Genomic DNA, 14,774 nt, shown 5'->3' with positions numbered 1-14,774 from the left:
AATAAGTAAATATTTTATTTTGTATATATTTGAAAACATTTATAAAAAACTGTTTTTGCTTTGTCATTATGGGGTATTGTGTGTAGAATGATGAGGAATATAATTGATTTAATCAATTTTAGAAGTCTAACTTAACAAAATTTGAAAAAAATCAAGGTGTCTGAAAACTTTCCAAATGCACTGTCTACAAAGAAATGTAAATTGAAAAAAGGTAAAACAAAACAAAGTGCAGCTAGTTTGCAGTCTTTCCAGCTTCAGTTTAAGGTGATTGTGTTAGCTGTGTTATTGGATCGTGTCCTGACGAGTGAGCACATTTTCTGGGCGAAATTGCACCTCATTAGCTCATTGTTATGGATATATCCAAATAAATGTCACTAGAAAACAGCTCAAACAAATCCAAATGCAGCTACTTTGCTGTTATTCTAGCTGCAGTTTTTGACGTGACGGTAAGTTAGCCGTAGTTGGCTAGCTAGCAAGCAAGGGATAAGAACGTTGCCAGCCAGTATGGTAAAAGCACATTTAGAATGAACAACTGGGTCGCGTCCATAGATACAGAACAACAACCCTAGATTTGTGTCGGGACTAAATCTTGTGGAAGGATGAAATAGTATGAATAAATAAATCTAAATAAGGTTTTTAATGAAAACATGTCAATCATTATTTGAATATGTTTTGAATAACCTGTTGTATTGGAGCGGCAGGTAGCCAGTGACCGAAACGCTGCTAGATTGAATCCCCGAGCTGACAAGGTAAAAATCTTTCATTCTGCCCCTGAACAAGGCAGATAACCCACTGTTCCTAGGCTGTTATTGTAAATAAGAATTAGTTCATATTAACTGACTTGCCTAGATAAATAAAGGTTAAAATATATAATTTTTTTAAATAAACGTGATAATGCCCTCAAAGCCGATGTTTGGAGGATTTATTGGCACGGTTTGCCGGCCCGAGACGCAATTTCAGTGCAAATATATCCTCAACACCGGCTTCTCGAGCATTATCACTTAAATATCCCCTCTGGTTTTGACACGTGAGCTCTAACCAATGTGCGCTCCAACCAACAGCTCACAGATATACAGTTCGGGTAGGCTAGCCAACATGATGAGATTATTATGGACAAAACAGCCAGATTATATTTATTTGTCAAACAGCAGCCAAGAATTGATCAAAGGAGCATCAAGCTCATCATCGTGTACTTTCACCACCCTGTGAAGTTCATCATCATTTATTTCATCTGAAGCCAAATGAACTGCATGCTTTCCTGAGTCGTAGTGGGAGGACCACACTAACATATCGCCGTGTGACTCCAAGTTTACATTGATATGATGTTTATTATATCAATATTCCGAATTAAAGGCCACCATTTCTCACAATTGATTTTACAGACACAAAAAGATCCCACCTTGTCTAACGTATTTAGTTTTTTCAACATTTGGAAAGTTGACCGAAAATTTAGCAGTTTCCATCAGGCCTGTCCTGACATTTTTTTGTTATCTGACATGTACTTTACTCGCATAAAAAGTTTGAATGGAAACCTGGTTACTGATACAGAAATAAGACTTTTTGGAAAATCACTATCTGGATAAACACACTACACAGACACTTATTTTCTAAGTCCCTGGAGTGATATAGAGAATGACAAAAGCCTTTATTTTGATCCCTCAATAATCTCGGGAGAAATGTTGAGGCGAAACTTGGTTCTGCTATTGCTCTAAAACAACATTCAATCTGAAGCCATTGATAAGGATAAGGATTTATGGAAATGTCACATCCAGTATCCTCCAAGATAAGGACTGGTGAAGGGTAGGATACGTACAGGATCAGCAGAAGTGGATACGCTGTGGCCTCATCAAAATCTATTGGCAAGGTCAGCTCCAGACGAAGTGCTATAAAATAAATCAGAATTCCCTTACACCTCAAATGCACATTGATTATACTAAGTACCAATCAGGCTTCCAAATGTAGTGTCTTAACATATCATGTTTATTTCTACAATGAGAATCTTAAGAGAATCTTCATATGTTAACCTGTTCCTGATTGCATGATATTATGATTTGACAAATGACATGTTACATCGCTCGACAAATGACCAAGCAACTGATTACATTGCAGGCAAATGTACATGTATGGCAGCATACATACAAATCAAGAGTGAAAAAACATGGACAAAAGGCAATCCTTGAAATGGAGCTCGAAATTGAGGTGCAGTCTCCATTCAGAAGCCTTAATGAAATGCAGCACATTGTGTCGAATGAAGAACCCATATGGCGAGCCTTCCCATCTAATTGGATTAGTAGATTGGCAGGCTTCTCATTCCAGAGCTGATTCGTAATCACCTCACAAAGCTGTGCACCTGTTCTTTTAATTGTGTTTATCCCTGGTATCTGCTTATTATGTACTCCGGCACTGCAAGCTCCATGGCTCACACTACATCTAAAAACCCTGCCTGTCGAATTGTCTGCATGGAGCAGGTCAACAGCTGAAATATGTTACCTGTTACTTTGCTATTATTCCATGAATGAACCACATGAGGGACAAGGATGATGACAATGATGCTGACAACTATGATTACAGTGACAGCGGTAGTGACGGTAATGATGATGTTAATGCCCAAAGATGAGTATGAAGATGACGGTCACGATGATAGAATGATCATGAGAAAGATTGGATTGTCATACCAAAGTTGTTGATTTGTAGGGTCCTGATATCTCTCCTTGGTATATTCCTAAATATCAGTGCATCTCTCAGTGCAGTGTTCTTCTCCAAAGTGTAATTCTCTATATACAGAGATGGAAAAATAAATATTTGGATTAACCAGACACATAATCTCTCTTAAATCCGTCATTGTAAAGCATTATGTTTTAATATCTGCATAGACTCCTAATTGCATATAATGTTATTAAATGTATTTGCATGTACAGTGCCTTCAGAAAGTATTCACACCCCTTGACTATTTGCACATTTTGGCTTGTTAGAGCCTGAATTTATAATGGATTCAATGAGATGTTGTGTCACTGGCCTACACACAAAACCTCATCATTTCAAAGTGGAATTATGTTTTTAGAAATGTTTACAAATTAATTTAAAAAAATGAAAAGCTGAAATGTCTGGCAACCCTAAATACGTTTTGCTTAGAAATTTGCTTAACTAGTCACATAATATATTACACGGAGTCACTCTGTCTGCAATAATAGTGTTTAACCTGATTTTTCAATGACTACCTCATCTCTGTACGTCACACACAATTATCTGTAAGGTCCCTCAATTGAGCAGTGAATTTCAAACACAGATTCAATGTTTACATATGTTACATTACTCATCTCATATGTATATACTGTATTTTATACCATCTATTGCGTCTTGCCTATGCCACTCGGCCATCGCTCATCCATATATTTATATGTACATATTCTTATTCCATCCCTTTACATTTGTGTGTATAAGGTAGTTGTTGAGGAATTGTTAGATACTACTGCACTGTCGGAACTAGAGGCATAAGCATTTCGTTAGATATTACTGAGCTTTCGGAACTAGATGCACAAGCATTTCTCTACACCTCCGTTAACATCGGCTAACCATATGTATGCGACCAATAACATTTGATTTCTATTTTTGAACCACAAAGACCAGGGAGGTTTTCCAATGCCTCACAAAGAATGACACCTATTAGTAAATGAGTAAAAATAAAAAAGCAGTCATTGAATATCTGTTTCAGCGCGGTGAAGTTCGGCAGTGGCTCGCCCATTACGGCGTTAGGGGTGGCGACCCACTTGTGATTGGCATTTTTTTTGGTATATATCCCCTGCTCAAAAAAATAAAGGGAACACTTAAACAGCACAATGTAACTCCAAGTCATTCACACTTCTGTGAAATCAAACTGTCCACTTAGGAAGCAACACTGATTGGCAATACATTTCACATGCTGTTGTGCAAATGGAATCGACAAAAGGTGGAAATTATAGGCAATTAGCAAGACACCCCCAATAAAGGAGTGGTTCTGCAGGTGGTGACCACAGACCACTTCTCAGTTCCTATGCTTCCCGGCTGATGTTTTGGTCACTTTTGAATGCTGGCGGGGCTTTCACTCTAGTGGTAGCAAGAGACGGAGTCTACAACCCACACAAGTGGCTCAGGTAGTGCAGCTCATCCAGGATGGCACATCAATGCGAGCTGTGGCAAGAAGGTTTGCTGTGTCTGTCAACGTAGTGTCCAGAGCATGGAGGCGCTACAGGCCAGTACATCAGGAGACGTGGAGGAGGCCGTAGGAGGGCAACAACCCAGCAGCAGGACCGCTACCTCCGCCTTTGTGCAAGGAGGAGCACTACCAGAGCCCTGCAAAATGACATCCAGCAGGCCACTGCTGGATGTCATTATATGTATATCAAAGAGACTACCGGTAGTTCAAAAACTTGACATCATATTTTTTGGCCTGCGGTTTTGTTGACGACTCCAACCATCTCGTGCCACGGTTATTAATTACACTTTGAATAGTGTATCAACACACCCAGTCTCTACAAAGATACAGACGTCCCTCCTAACTCAGTTGCCGGAGAGGAAGGAAACTGCTTAGGGATTTCATCATGAGGCCAATGGTGACTTTAAATCAGTTACAGAGTTGAATGGCTGTGATAGGAGAAAACTGAAGATGGATCAACAACATTGTAGTTACTTTACAATACTAACCTAAATTATAGAGTTAAAAGAAGGAAGCTCTACAGAATAAAAATAAATAAAAAAATGTCCTGAATACAAAGCGTTTTGTTTGGGGAAATTCCAACACAAAGTATCACTGAGTACCACTCTTCATATTTTCAAGCATGTTGGTGGCTCCATCATGTTATGGGTATGCTTGTCATAAGCTTGAAAATCTATGGCAAGACTTGAAAACGGCTGTCTAGCAATGATAAACAACCAACTTGGCAGAGCTTGAAGAATTAAAATAATAATAATGTGTAAATATTGTACAATCCAGGTGTGCAAATCTCTTAGAGACTTACTGTCACGTCTACTCCCGCTCCCCCTCTCTGGCGCTCATTTTCACCAGTTTACTTATTATTACGCACGCCTGCAACTTATGAGGCTCTACTGGACTCCATCACTTCTATGCTTACCTCCCCTATATCTGTCACTCCCTTTGGTTCTTTCCCCAGGCAGTATTAGTTATGTTTCACATGTCCAGACACTACTCTTCTTTTGTATTGTTCCATGTTCTATTTATTACTAAATTCACCCCCTGTACATGCGTCCCAACTCCCAGTGTCAGCGTTACACTTACCCAGAAAGAAACAGCTGTAATTGCTGCCAAAGGTGATTTTAACATGTATTGACTCAGGGGCGTGAATACTTATGTCAATTAGATATTTTGTGTTTCATTTTCAATACAATTGCAAAAATGTCTAAAAACAGGTTTTTACTTTGTCATTATGGAGTATTGTGTGTACCATAGATGGGTGAGAAAAACAGTCTATTTGATCCATTTTGAATTCAGGCTTTAACCCAACAAAATGTGGAATCAAGGGGTATGAATACGTTCTACTTTCATAATATCCTAAAATAGACACATCCATAGTTGAAAATTAAACCCATTTTACTGAAACGAGCAGCATAATCAAATCATATGGTAGAACTGATTCAATAGACACGATTCCTGTAATTTAATCACATTACCATATCTGTTCACACACATTTTTCCAAACACGTCCCACTCAATGCACACACATGCTTTAGGATACCCAGGATTCATTTAAATATTGTACCACGTCCACATCCATCTAAATGAGGATCAAATTGCTAGGAAACTGATTCAGCGATATACATTTGTTGTGGCCCCACGGAGGATGTAATGATGCAACTTTAATGAGTGAATTAATCAACATCACTCACGCACTGTGCCTTCAAAGGAAGAAGAGGTTGATCATTTATCTACTCCAGTATCCTATTCCCTATTTAGAGTATTACTTTTGACCAGGTCCCGTGGGTCAACAGGCTGGATGCTGCAGTAAATAGTATAGAACCAGGTGTACTCCCGGGTTTAACTCCTTGAAATAAGTATAAAACCTTGACCTGCTAAAAAAATGTCCTTTCTTCCCCTCATCCCACTGTTCTTCCTTTTTTACACAAGCAAGCAGTGTACACACAGTGCCATGGTTGCTATGGTTTGAATTGATGGTGCTCTTGTACTTACTGCTCATGTCATTCAGTTTGTAAAGGGTGGTTCTTGGTATACCAGGACCTGCAGAAACGAGACCAGGTATAACCATTTTTGTTCTTGTAAGAATTTCTAATCATTTGTTAAGCATTTCATGACAACATTTTAAATGTCAATGAATGTCTGCTAATTATTATTGTAATTTATATGTCGTACATTCAACTGAAAATGGTATATAAAACACACTGCAAAATTACAGGTGTATCCAACTCAGATTGAACTGATTGTCTTTATTTAACTATTACCTCTACAGTTCAGCAGGACATACTGCTTGTCTGGGTTGAAGACTGCATCGTAGTAGGAGCATTGTGTTTTGAACAGGGAGCAGGTCAGGCATTCACGGTGAAATGGGTTTACCGCCGACACTCTGATTGAAAGAAGTCGAGAAAATACTATACGACAAGAGGTCAGAGTCCAATTAACTTGAGAGCTTGGTCTCTACAATATACAGGGAATTCGGAAAGTATTCAGACCCCACGACTTTTCCCACATTTTGTTAAGCTACAGCCTTATTCTAAAATGTATTAAACCGTTTTTTTCCTTCATCAATCTACACACACAATACCCTCTTGGGTATGACGCTAAAAGCTTGGCACACCTGTATTTGCGGAGTTTCTTCCATTCTTCTCGGCAGATCCTCTCAAGCTCTGTCAAATTGGATAGGGAGTGTCACTGCACAGTTATTTTCAGGTCTCTCCAGAGATGTTCGATCGGGTTCAAGTCCGGGTTCTGGTTGGGCCACTTAAGGACATTCAGAGACTTATCCTGAAGCCACTCCTGCGTTGTCGTGGCTGTGTGCTTAGGGTCGTTATCCTGTTGAAAGATGAACCTTCACCCCAGTCTGAGGTCCTAACCGCTCTGGAGCAGGTTTTCATCAAGGATCTCTCCGTACTTTACTCTGTTCATCTTTCCCTTGATTCTGACTAGTCTCCCAGTCCCTGCCACTGAAAAATATCCCACAGCATGATGCTGCCCCCACCATGCTTCAAGTAGCGATGGTGCCAGGTTTCCTCCAGAAGTGACACTTGGCATTTATTCCAAATAATTTTGTTTCTCATAGTCTGATAGTCCTTAGGTGCGTTTTGGCAAACTCCAAGCGGGCTGTCAGGTGCCTTTACTGAGGATTGGCTTCCGTCTGGCCACTCTACCATAAAGGTCTGATTGGTGGAGTGCTGCAGAGATGGTTGTCCTTCTAGAAGGTTCTCCCATTTCCACAAAGGAACTCTGCAGCTCTGTCGGAGTGACCATTGGGTTCTTCGTCAACTCCCTGACCAAGGCCCTTCTCCCCCGATTGTTCAGTTTGGCCAGGTGGCCAGCTCTAGGAAGAGTCTTAGTGGTTCCAAACTTCTTCCATTTAAGAATGATGGAGGGGACTGTGTTCTTGGGGACATTCAATGCTGCAGACAGTTTTTGGTACCTCTCCCGAGATCTATGCCTCGACACAATCCTGTCTCGGAGCTCTACGGACAATTCCTTTGGCCTCATGGCTTGGTTTTTGCTCTGACTTGCACTGTCAAGTGTGGGACATTATACAGACTGGTGTGTGCCTTTCTAAATCATGTCCAATCAATTGAACTTACCACAGGTGGACTCCAATCAAGTTGTAGAAACATCTCAAGGATGATCAATGGAAACAGGAAACAGCTCAATTTCGAGTCTCAAAGCAAAGGGTCTGAATACCTATGTAAATACGTATATACTGTATATATATATATTTTTTTTACATTTGCAAAAAATTCTAAACACCTGTTTTCACATTGTCATTTTGGGGTGTTGTGTGTAGAATGATATTGTGTAGAATGATATAAAAATATTTAATACATTTTAGAATGAGGCTGTAACGTATCAAAATGTGGAAAAAGTCAAGGGGTCTGAATACCTTCCGAATGCACTGTACCTCTAGACAAATGTTTGGACCAGAGTTGATATCTGTTGGACGTCTAACATCTGCATATTGGCAATTACTATACTTTCTATTTAAATTTAAATGTATACAGTACCTGTACAGTTGTCTTTGTATTGAACTATCTTCTGTGCTGAGGAAATAACTATAGAAAGACAGAAGAAGATATTTTGTTATGATCCATGTTGACATATGACATTCATGAACATCATTTTGCAACTGAATTCAGCCCTACATTGAAGGAATATCAGAGTAGTGTTGCAAAATTCCGGTAAGTTTCCCAAAATTCACAGGTTTTCCAGTAATCCTAGTTGGAGGATTCTGAATTTTCTGCTTATTCCCTCCTGGTTACGTGAATCTTCCACTGGGATTTTGGGAAAGTTACCAGAATTGTGCAACCCTATGTCAGAGTATGGTCTGAGTATCAGTCATGTACACTGTATCTGCTTCCTCATCATACTCCAGGATCTGAGACACCTCCCAGCTGCCAGAGGTCAGGTGGCGCATGTTGACCTCATCACCATTGAACTGAGCAGGGAAACAAAACAAACACACATTACATCACCTTCAGTGGCACGCTAGACGCAACATAACCTTGTATAGCCCATGTGCGATGCATAACAAAACAAGGCAGTAAACATGTCGTCCCCCATGAATGATGCAGCGCCCCCCCCCCCCCCCTTGGGTCAATCAGTATAATTTGACGCATGATGGATCTCTATGGCAAGACGCATCATTCACCCAAGTTTCATCCAAATCAGGTCAGTGGTGTCTGAGATATCACATGTGTTAGCTAGACTCATATCCCTTAACTTCTTGCGACTATAGGGGGTGCTGTTTCAAATTAGCATAATTGTCTCTACAGATGAAACGGCTTCCTACTCAATTCTTGATCGTACAATATGCATATTATTGTTATTATTGGATAGAAAACACTATCGTGTTTCTATAGCCGTTTGAATTATGTCTCTGAGTGGAACAGAACTCTTTCTACAGCGAAATCCATGACAGGTTTTGCGAAGGTCTGAGAGCGAAGCTCTGATCTCAGTTCAGTTTAAAGGGGTGTGTATATCCTATGGAACGACACGAACTGCACCCGCCTTCCCCTGGATGTCAGTAACCAATGAGAAGTGGAATGGGCTTCCTGCGTAGCTCTCAGAGGTTATAAAACACCAAGGAGTGAGGTACGCCATCTTTTCGACGTTGAACTTTACGCAGAGAGAGACCCCGGGATGTCATTTTCGAACGCTTAGTAATGAACTTTAGATATATCAGTCTGTAATTTAATTTGATATAGGTGTTAGAAACATCATAACGAAGCTATTTGAAACCGAGTTATATCAGATTATGCGAGTATATTGCTATTTTTCGGAATTTCCTCAGTATTGCGTAATGAGGATTTGGACACGTTAGCTAATGTTAGCAATTGTTAGCTATAGTTAGCTGCTATATCAGAAGTTGAATGCAACGTTTTACAACCAAGCAACGATTCTTTTGGACAAAAGTACCACTTGGCCAAGATTCCGATGGAAGCTCGTCGAAAAGTAAGAGCTATTTATGTTTTGTGGCCTGCTGGAGGTCATTTTGCAGGGCGCTGGCAGTGCACCTCCTTGCACAAAGGCGGAGGTAGCGGTCCTGCTGCTGGGTTGTTGCCCTCCTACGGCCTCCTCCACGTCTCCTGATGTACTGGCCTGTCTCCTGGTAGCGCCTGCATGCTCTGGACACTACGTTGACAGACACAGCAAACCTTTTTGCCACAGTTCGCATTGATGTGCCATCCTGGATGAACTGCACTACCTGAGCCACTTGTGTGGGTTGTAGACTCCGTCTCATGCTACCACTAGAGTGAGAGCACCGCCAGCATTCAAAAGTCACCAAAACATCAGCCAGGAAGCATAGGAACTGAGAAGTGGTCTGTGGTCACCACCTGCAGAATCACTCTTGTTTTGGGGGGTGTCTTGCTAATTGCCTATAATTTCCACCTTTTGTCTATTTCATTTGCACAACAGCATGTGAAATTGATTGTCAATCAGTGTTGCTTCCTAAGTGGACAGTTTGATTTCACAGAAGTGTGATTGACTTGGAGTTACATTGTGTTTTTTAAGTGTTCCCTTAATTTTTTTGAGCAGTGTATTTTGGCGATGTTTACGTTATCGCTCTCTTTGGCCAGAATCAATGCTCTGGTAACGTTTGCATATGTGGTATGCTAATATAACGATTTATTGTGTTTTCGCTGTAAGACACTTAGAAAATCTGAAATATTGTCTGTATTCACAGGATCTGTGTCTTTCGATTAGTGTATGCTGTGTATTTTTACGAAATGTTTGATGATTAGTAAGTAGGTAAACACGTTGCTCTATGTAGTTATTCTAGTCCATTTGTGACGGTGGGTGCAATTGTAACCTATGACATCTACCTGAAATATGCAAATTTTTCTAACAAAACCTATCCTATACCATAAATATGTTATCAGACTGTCATCTGAGGAGGTTTTTTCTTGGTTAGTGGCTATCAATATCTTAGTTTAGCCGAATTGGTGATAGCTACTGGTGTTGAGAGAAAATGGTGGACAAGAAAAATTGTGATTTTTGCTAACGTGTTTAGCTAATAGATTTACATATTCTGTCTTCCCTGTAAAACATTTCAAAAATCTGAAATGGTGGCTTTATTCACAGGATCTGTATCTTTCATTAGGTGTCTTGGACTTGTGATTTAATGATATTTAGATGCTACTATTTAATTGTGACGCTATGCTAGCGATGCTAATCAGTGTGGGGGGGTGGGGGGTGATCCCGGACCCGGGGTAGGTGCTCGGTAGAGGTTAACATGTGTTCCAAATTTCATCACTCTGAGTCAAACAGATCAAGATATATAAACATGTGCTCATCATAGTGCCACCGTGTGGTTGATATGAATGAGTCTGGACAGTGTTTGCAACATGTGTAAAAAAATGTTGTAAAAATAGGAACATCTTTGACTGATTGTATATGCATTTGTATGTTGTATGTACTAGACCATGCCCAAGTGAAAGTTTAGGTCAAATGGTGTGAGGGGCGTGACTTTTCAAAGTCCGCATTTTCAATCTCTTGTTATAGCGCCACCTTCTGGCCAATCAACGCATTACTCACACAAGTTTCTTCAAAATCAAGCCAGATCTGTCTGAGATGTCGTGTGTGTGACTAACGTATTAACGCACTAACGGACGGAGACAGGTCCACAGTCCCCTCCGCAATTTCATCAGGGGGGACAACAGAGAGCGAATAACCTAATTGAGACTTTCTTTACCACAACTAGGACAGCTGAACATCCTACCTGGTCAGATATCATGGTGATGTGGTGGAATGACCCTCGTCCGCCATGTTTTATTGGCATGGTCAGGAAGAAGGTATTACCATCCTTGGAAAACAATGGCTCTTCATTCTGTAAGAAAAATGAGTGTAGCCAACTGGTCATGACCAGAAAAACACGTTTAACATTGAATAGGCGGATTTTCTGGTTTTGCAAGGTATTTCCTTTGTATCCCTCTCCAGTGAAAAGTATTGCACAATATATGTAGCTAAAGAAATTCTTGAATGAACTTGTGTAATATCTGTGTAATAACAATATGACTTACCTGACGGTCAAGCCACTTCTCTGATGTAATCACATGTTTCTGAGGGGGAAACAGAGAGCGGTTGGTGCAGGGTATATGTGTCTGCTGTTCAAACCTTTACCTGTAGACATGGACAACCCATCGGGCCTTTCACAGCGCAAAGACAGTAACGTGTACAGTACCACTCAAAAGTTTGGACACACCTACTCATACAAGGGCTTTTCTTTATTTTCATTATTTTCTACAGTGTAGAATAATATTTTTTTTACTTAACACTTATTTTTCTTAAAACTGCATTGTTGGTTAGGGACTTGTAAGTAAGCATTTCACTGTAAGGTCTACTACACCTGTTGTATTTGGCACATGTGACAAATACAATTTGATTTGATTTGAAGGCCTGATTCACGCAGTCTCCTCTGAACAGTTGATGTTGATATGTGTCTGTTACCTGAACTCTGTAAAGCATTTATTTGGGCTGCAATTTCTGAGGCTGGTAACTGTAATGAACTTATCCTCTGCAGCAGAGGTAACTCTGGGTCTTCCTTTCCAGTGGCGGTCCTCATGAGAGCCAGTTTCATCATAGCGCTTGATGGTTTTTGCGATTGCACTTGAAGAAACTTTAAAAGTTCTTGAAATATTCCGCATTGACTGACCTGCATGTCTTAAAGTAATGATGGACTGTCATTTCTATTTGGTTATTTGAGCTGTTCTTGCCATGATATGGACTTGGTCTTTTACCAAATAGGGATATCTTCTGTATACCACCCTTACCTTGTCACAGCACAACTGATTGGCTCAAATGCATTAAGAAGGAAAGAAATTCCACAAATTAACTTTTAACAAGGCACACCTGTTAATTGAAATGCATGTCATGAAACTGGTTGAGAGAATGCCAACAAGTGCTCAGCATATGTGGGAACTCCTTCAAGACTGTTGGAAAAGCATTCCAGGTGAAGCTGGATGAGAGAATGCCAAGAGTGTGCAACACTGTCAAGGCAAAAGGTGGCTAATATGAAGAAGCTAAAATATAAAATATATTTGGATTTGTTTCACACTTTTTTGGTTACTACCTGATTCCATATGTGTTACTTCATAGTTTTGATGTCTTCACTATTATTCTACAATGTAGAAAATAGTAGAAAATAAAGAAAATCCCTTGAATGAGTTGGTGTGTACAAACTTTTGACTTTTACTATACGATGCTCACTTTTAGACATGCCCCCATGGTGACCTCACATAGCGACAGAATGGAGGTGTTCTGGGCGCGGTTCAACCAGCGCACACCGATCTTCTCCTCTGTGACCCATTTCACCATGGTTATGTAGTAGTCACTATAGTGGACAAAGGGCCATTGGGACACAATTAAATACATGTTTTTTATTTAAAAAACAAAATCATATGCTGCCAACTGGGGCTTAATGAACGACATGTTCCATTTGTTGTCTTTTTTAATTGAAAATGCTGGTCTCTTCATAGAAACAACATTGTTCAATTGATACCTTTTTTCAAAGCTGTTGGGAGGTCGCAGTTCAGTTGTCTGGGATCCCCCATCCAAGGTGACGACGTAAAGCTTAACTGTGGGATTGACCTGCCCCACCTAAAACACAAATAGAAAAACCACATGCACAACAGTTTTCAAAGTGCTCACCCACCTTTGAGAGCACGGAGAGCACACACATGGTACATAGAAGACTTTATCATCTATACATAGAAGGCCTGTACAGTTTGTGGTGTACAGCCCCACAACATTCTGCTATGTACTTGTCATGTTTTGAAATGCCAGCATTCATAAACAGTCCCTCATCAGAGAAATATAATGACCAGGGAGAATCAGAAATGGAGTAAGCGAGAGTTGTGTTGCGCAGAAGCCTTCAAGGCCCATCTTAACTAGGCTATTGTTTTCTCCCATATGAGCTCAGTCCTCCCCTTAAAGCATGCAGCTCATTAGTCTATCAGGGCTGGAGGAGTCCCATACCACAGATCCTAACTTGAAGATGACAGGAGTCAAACTTTGGCTTTCACTGCACTGATATTGCCAACCCCTTTATAACCTTGTTCCGCTATTCTCTTTTTTCGGCATAATCGGGTCTCTGGGTGAAAGGAAAAAACAGTATGCCAACTGATATTCCAAGAGAAAGGAATTCTCTTCTTCGCGGACTCCCTCGATATTAGCCTGCCTCTCTTGTGGGTATGTGCAAAATTCTCGTTGTATATGTGTGTGTATGTGCGTACTGTTATGCGTGTGTATGTGTGTACGTACGTATGTGCTTGCCTGCGCGCGCGTGCGTGTGCGTGTGCGTGTGCGTGTGCGTGTGTGTGTGTGTGTGTGTGTTTTGTGTGTGTGTGTGTGTGTGATCAAAACTTGCTGTGGTTTATTAAGAAGATCCCCTCCCTCTCTGACTCAAATTATTTGTCTGGGCGAGGCAACCTTCCCATACCCCACTGCCCCCTCGCCCCTCAGAGGTAGCCCCACTCTTCCCCTCCAGATCAGAGGATGGTAGAGCATCACCTCTCCTTACCATAGCTTATCACAGCACTTCCCGCCTAACGCTACAGACCCCTACAACCACCACCACCGTGCTTTTCAAAGGAAGCCAGTCAGCGTTGATATGAATAAAACAAGAAAGGATTTTTTTAACCAGGATGAAAAAAGCGAAAGCCAAAAAGCCCTGTGCAGGTTTAATTATTCATTCCACCTGTAATATGATGAAGATGTTTCTTCTTTATGCCCTGGAAGAGCGCTTTGGGTACATGGCTACTCTACACAGAATGTGCTTGTTAAATGTAAGAGTCTGGTTAGTACACCGTGCTGTTGAGTGGAACAAACTACCACAGCAACTCAAAGCTATCCCGACCGTAACTTCATTTTTTTTAAATCTCAAAAGCTGGCTGATGATTGAACAATAGAACCATTGTTCATGTCTGTATCTACGTAATGTATCTGTATCTACAGTATACTGTTTTCATGAGCTGAAATAAAAGATCCCAGAAAGTTTCCACATGCACAAAAAGCTTATTTCTCTTAAATGTTGCGCACACATTTGTTTACATCCTTGTTAGTGAGCCTTTTTCCT

The 14,774-nt window shown here is 40.5% G+C and overlaps 1 protein-coding gene across 1 annotated transcript in view; it reads right to left on the bottom strand.

Moving 5' to 3' along the window:
• Window positions 1–14,774, bottom strand: part of LOC129821388 (inactive dipeptidyl peptidase 10-like) — a 245,580-nt gene that overhangs the window by 8,004 nt on the left and 222,802 nt on the right. The window contains exons 10-19 of the mRNA XM_055879018.1: window positions 13,200–13,297; window positions 12,908–13,031; window positions 11,722–11,760; window positions 11,421–11,528; window positions 8,545–8,636; window positions 8,206–8,253; window positions 6,451–6,572; window positions 6,182–6,229; window positions 2,676–2,774; window positions 1,814–1,883 (exon numbers count right to left, since the gene is read on the bottom strand). Coding sequence (XP_055734993.1) covers window positions 1,814–1,883; window positions 2,676–2,774; window positions 6,182–6,229; window positions 6,451–6,572; window positions 8,206–8,253; window positions 8,545–8,636; window positions 11,421–11,528; window positions 11,722–11,760; window positions 12,908–13,031; window positions 13,200–13,297 — 848 coding nt within the window. The remainder of the gene's footprint in view (window positions 1–1,813; window positions 1,884–2,675; window positions 2,775–6,181; window positions 6,230–6,450; window positions 6,573–8,205; window positions 8,254–8,544; window positions 8,637–11,420; window positions 11,529–11,721; window positions 11,761–12,907; window positions 13,032–13,199; window positions 13,298–14,774) is intronic.

The sequence above is a fragment of the Salvelinus fontinalis genome, chromosome 23, assembly GCF_029448725.1.
Source record: "Salvelinus fontinalis isolate EN_2023a chromosome 23, ASM2944872v1, whole genome shotgun sequence".
In the NCBI taxonomy this organism is placed as follows: domain Eukaryota; kingdom Metazoa; phylum Chordata; class Actinopteri; order Salmoniformes; family Salmonidae; genus Salvelinus; species Salvelinus fontinalis.
Note: the sequence above shows the minus strand (reverse complement) of the source record. Positions and strands in the feature narration are given on the sequence as shown.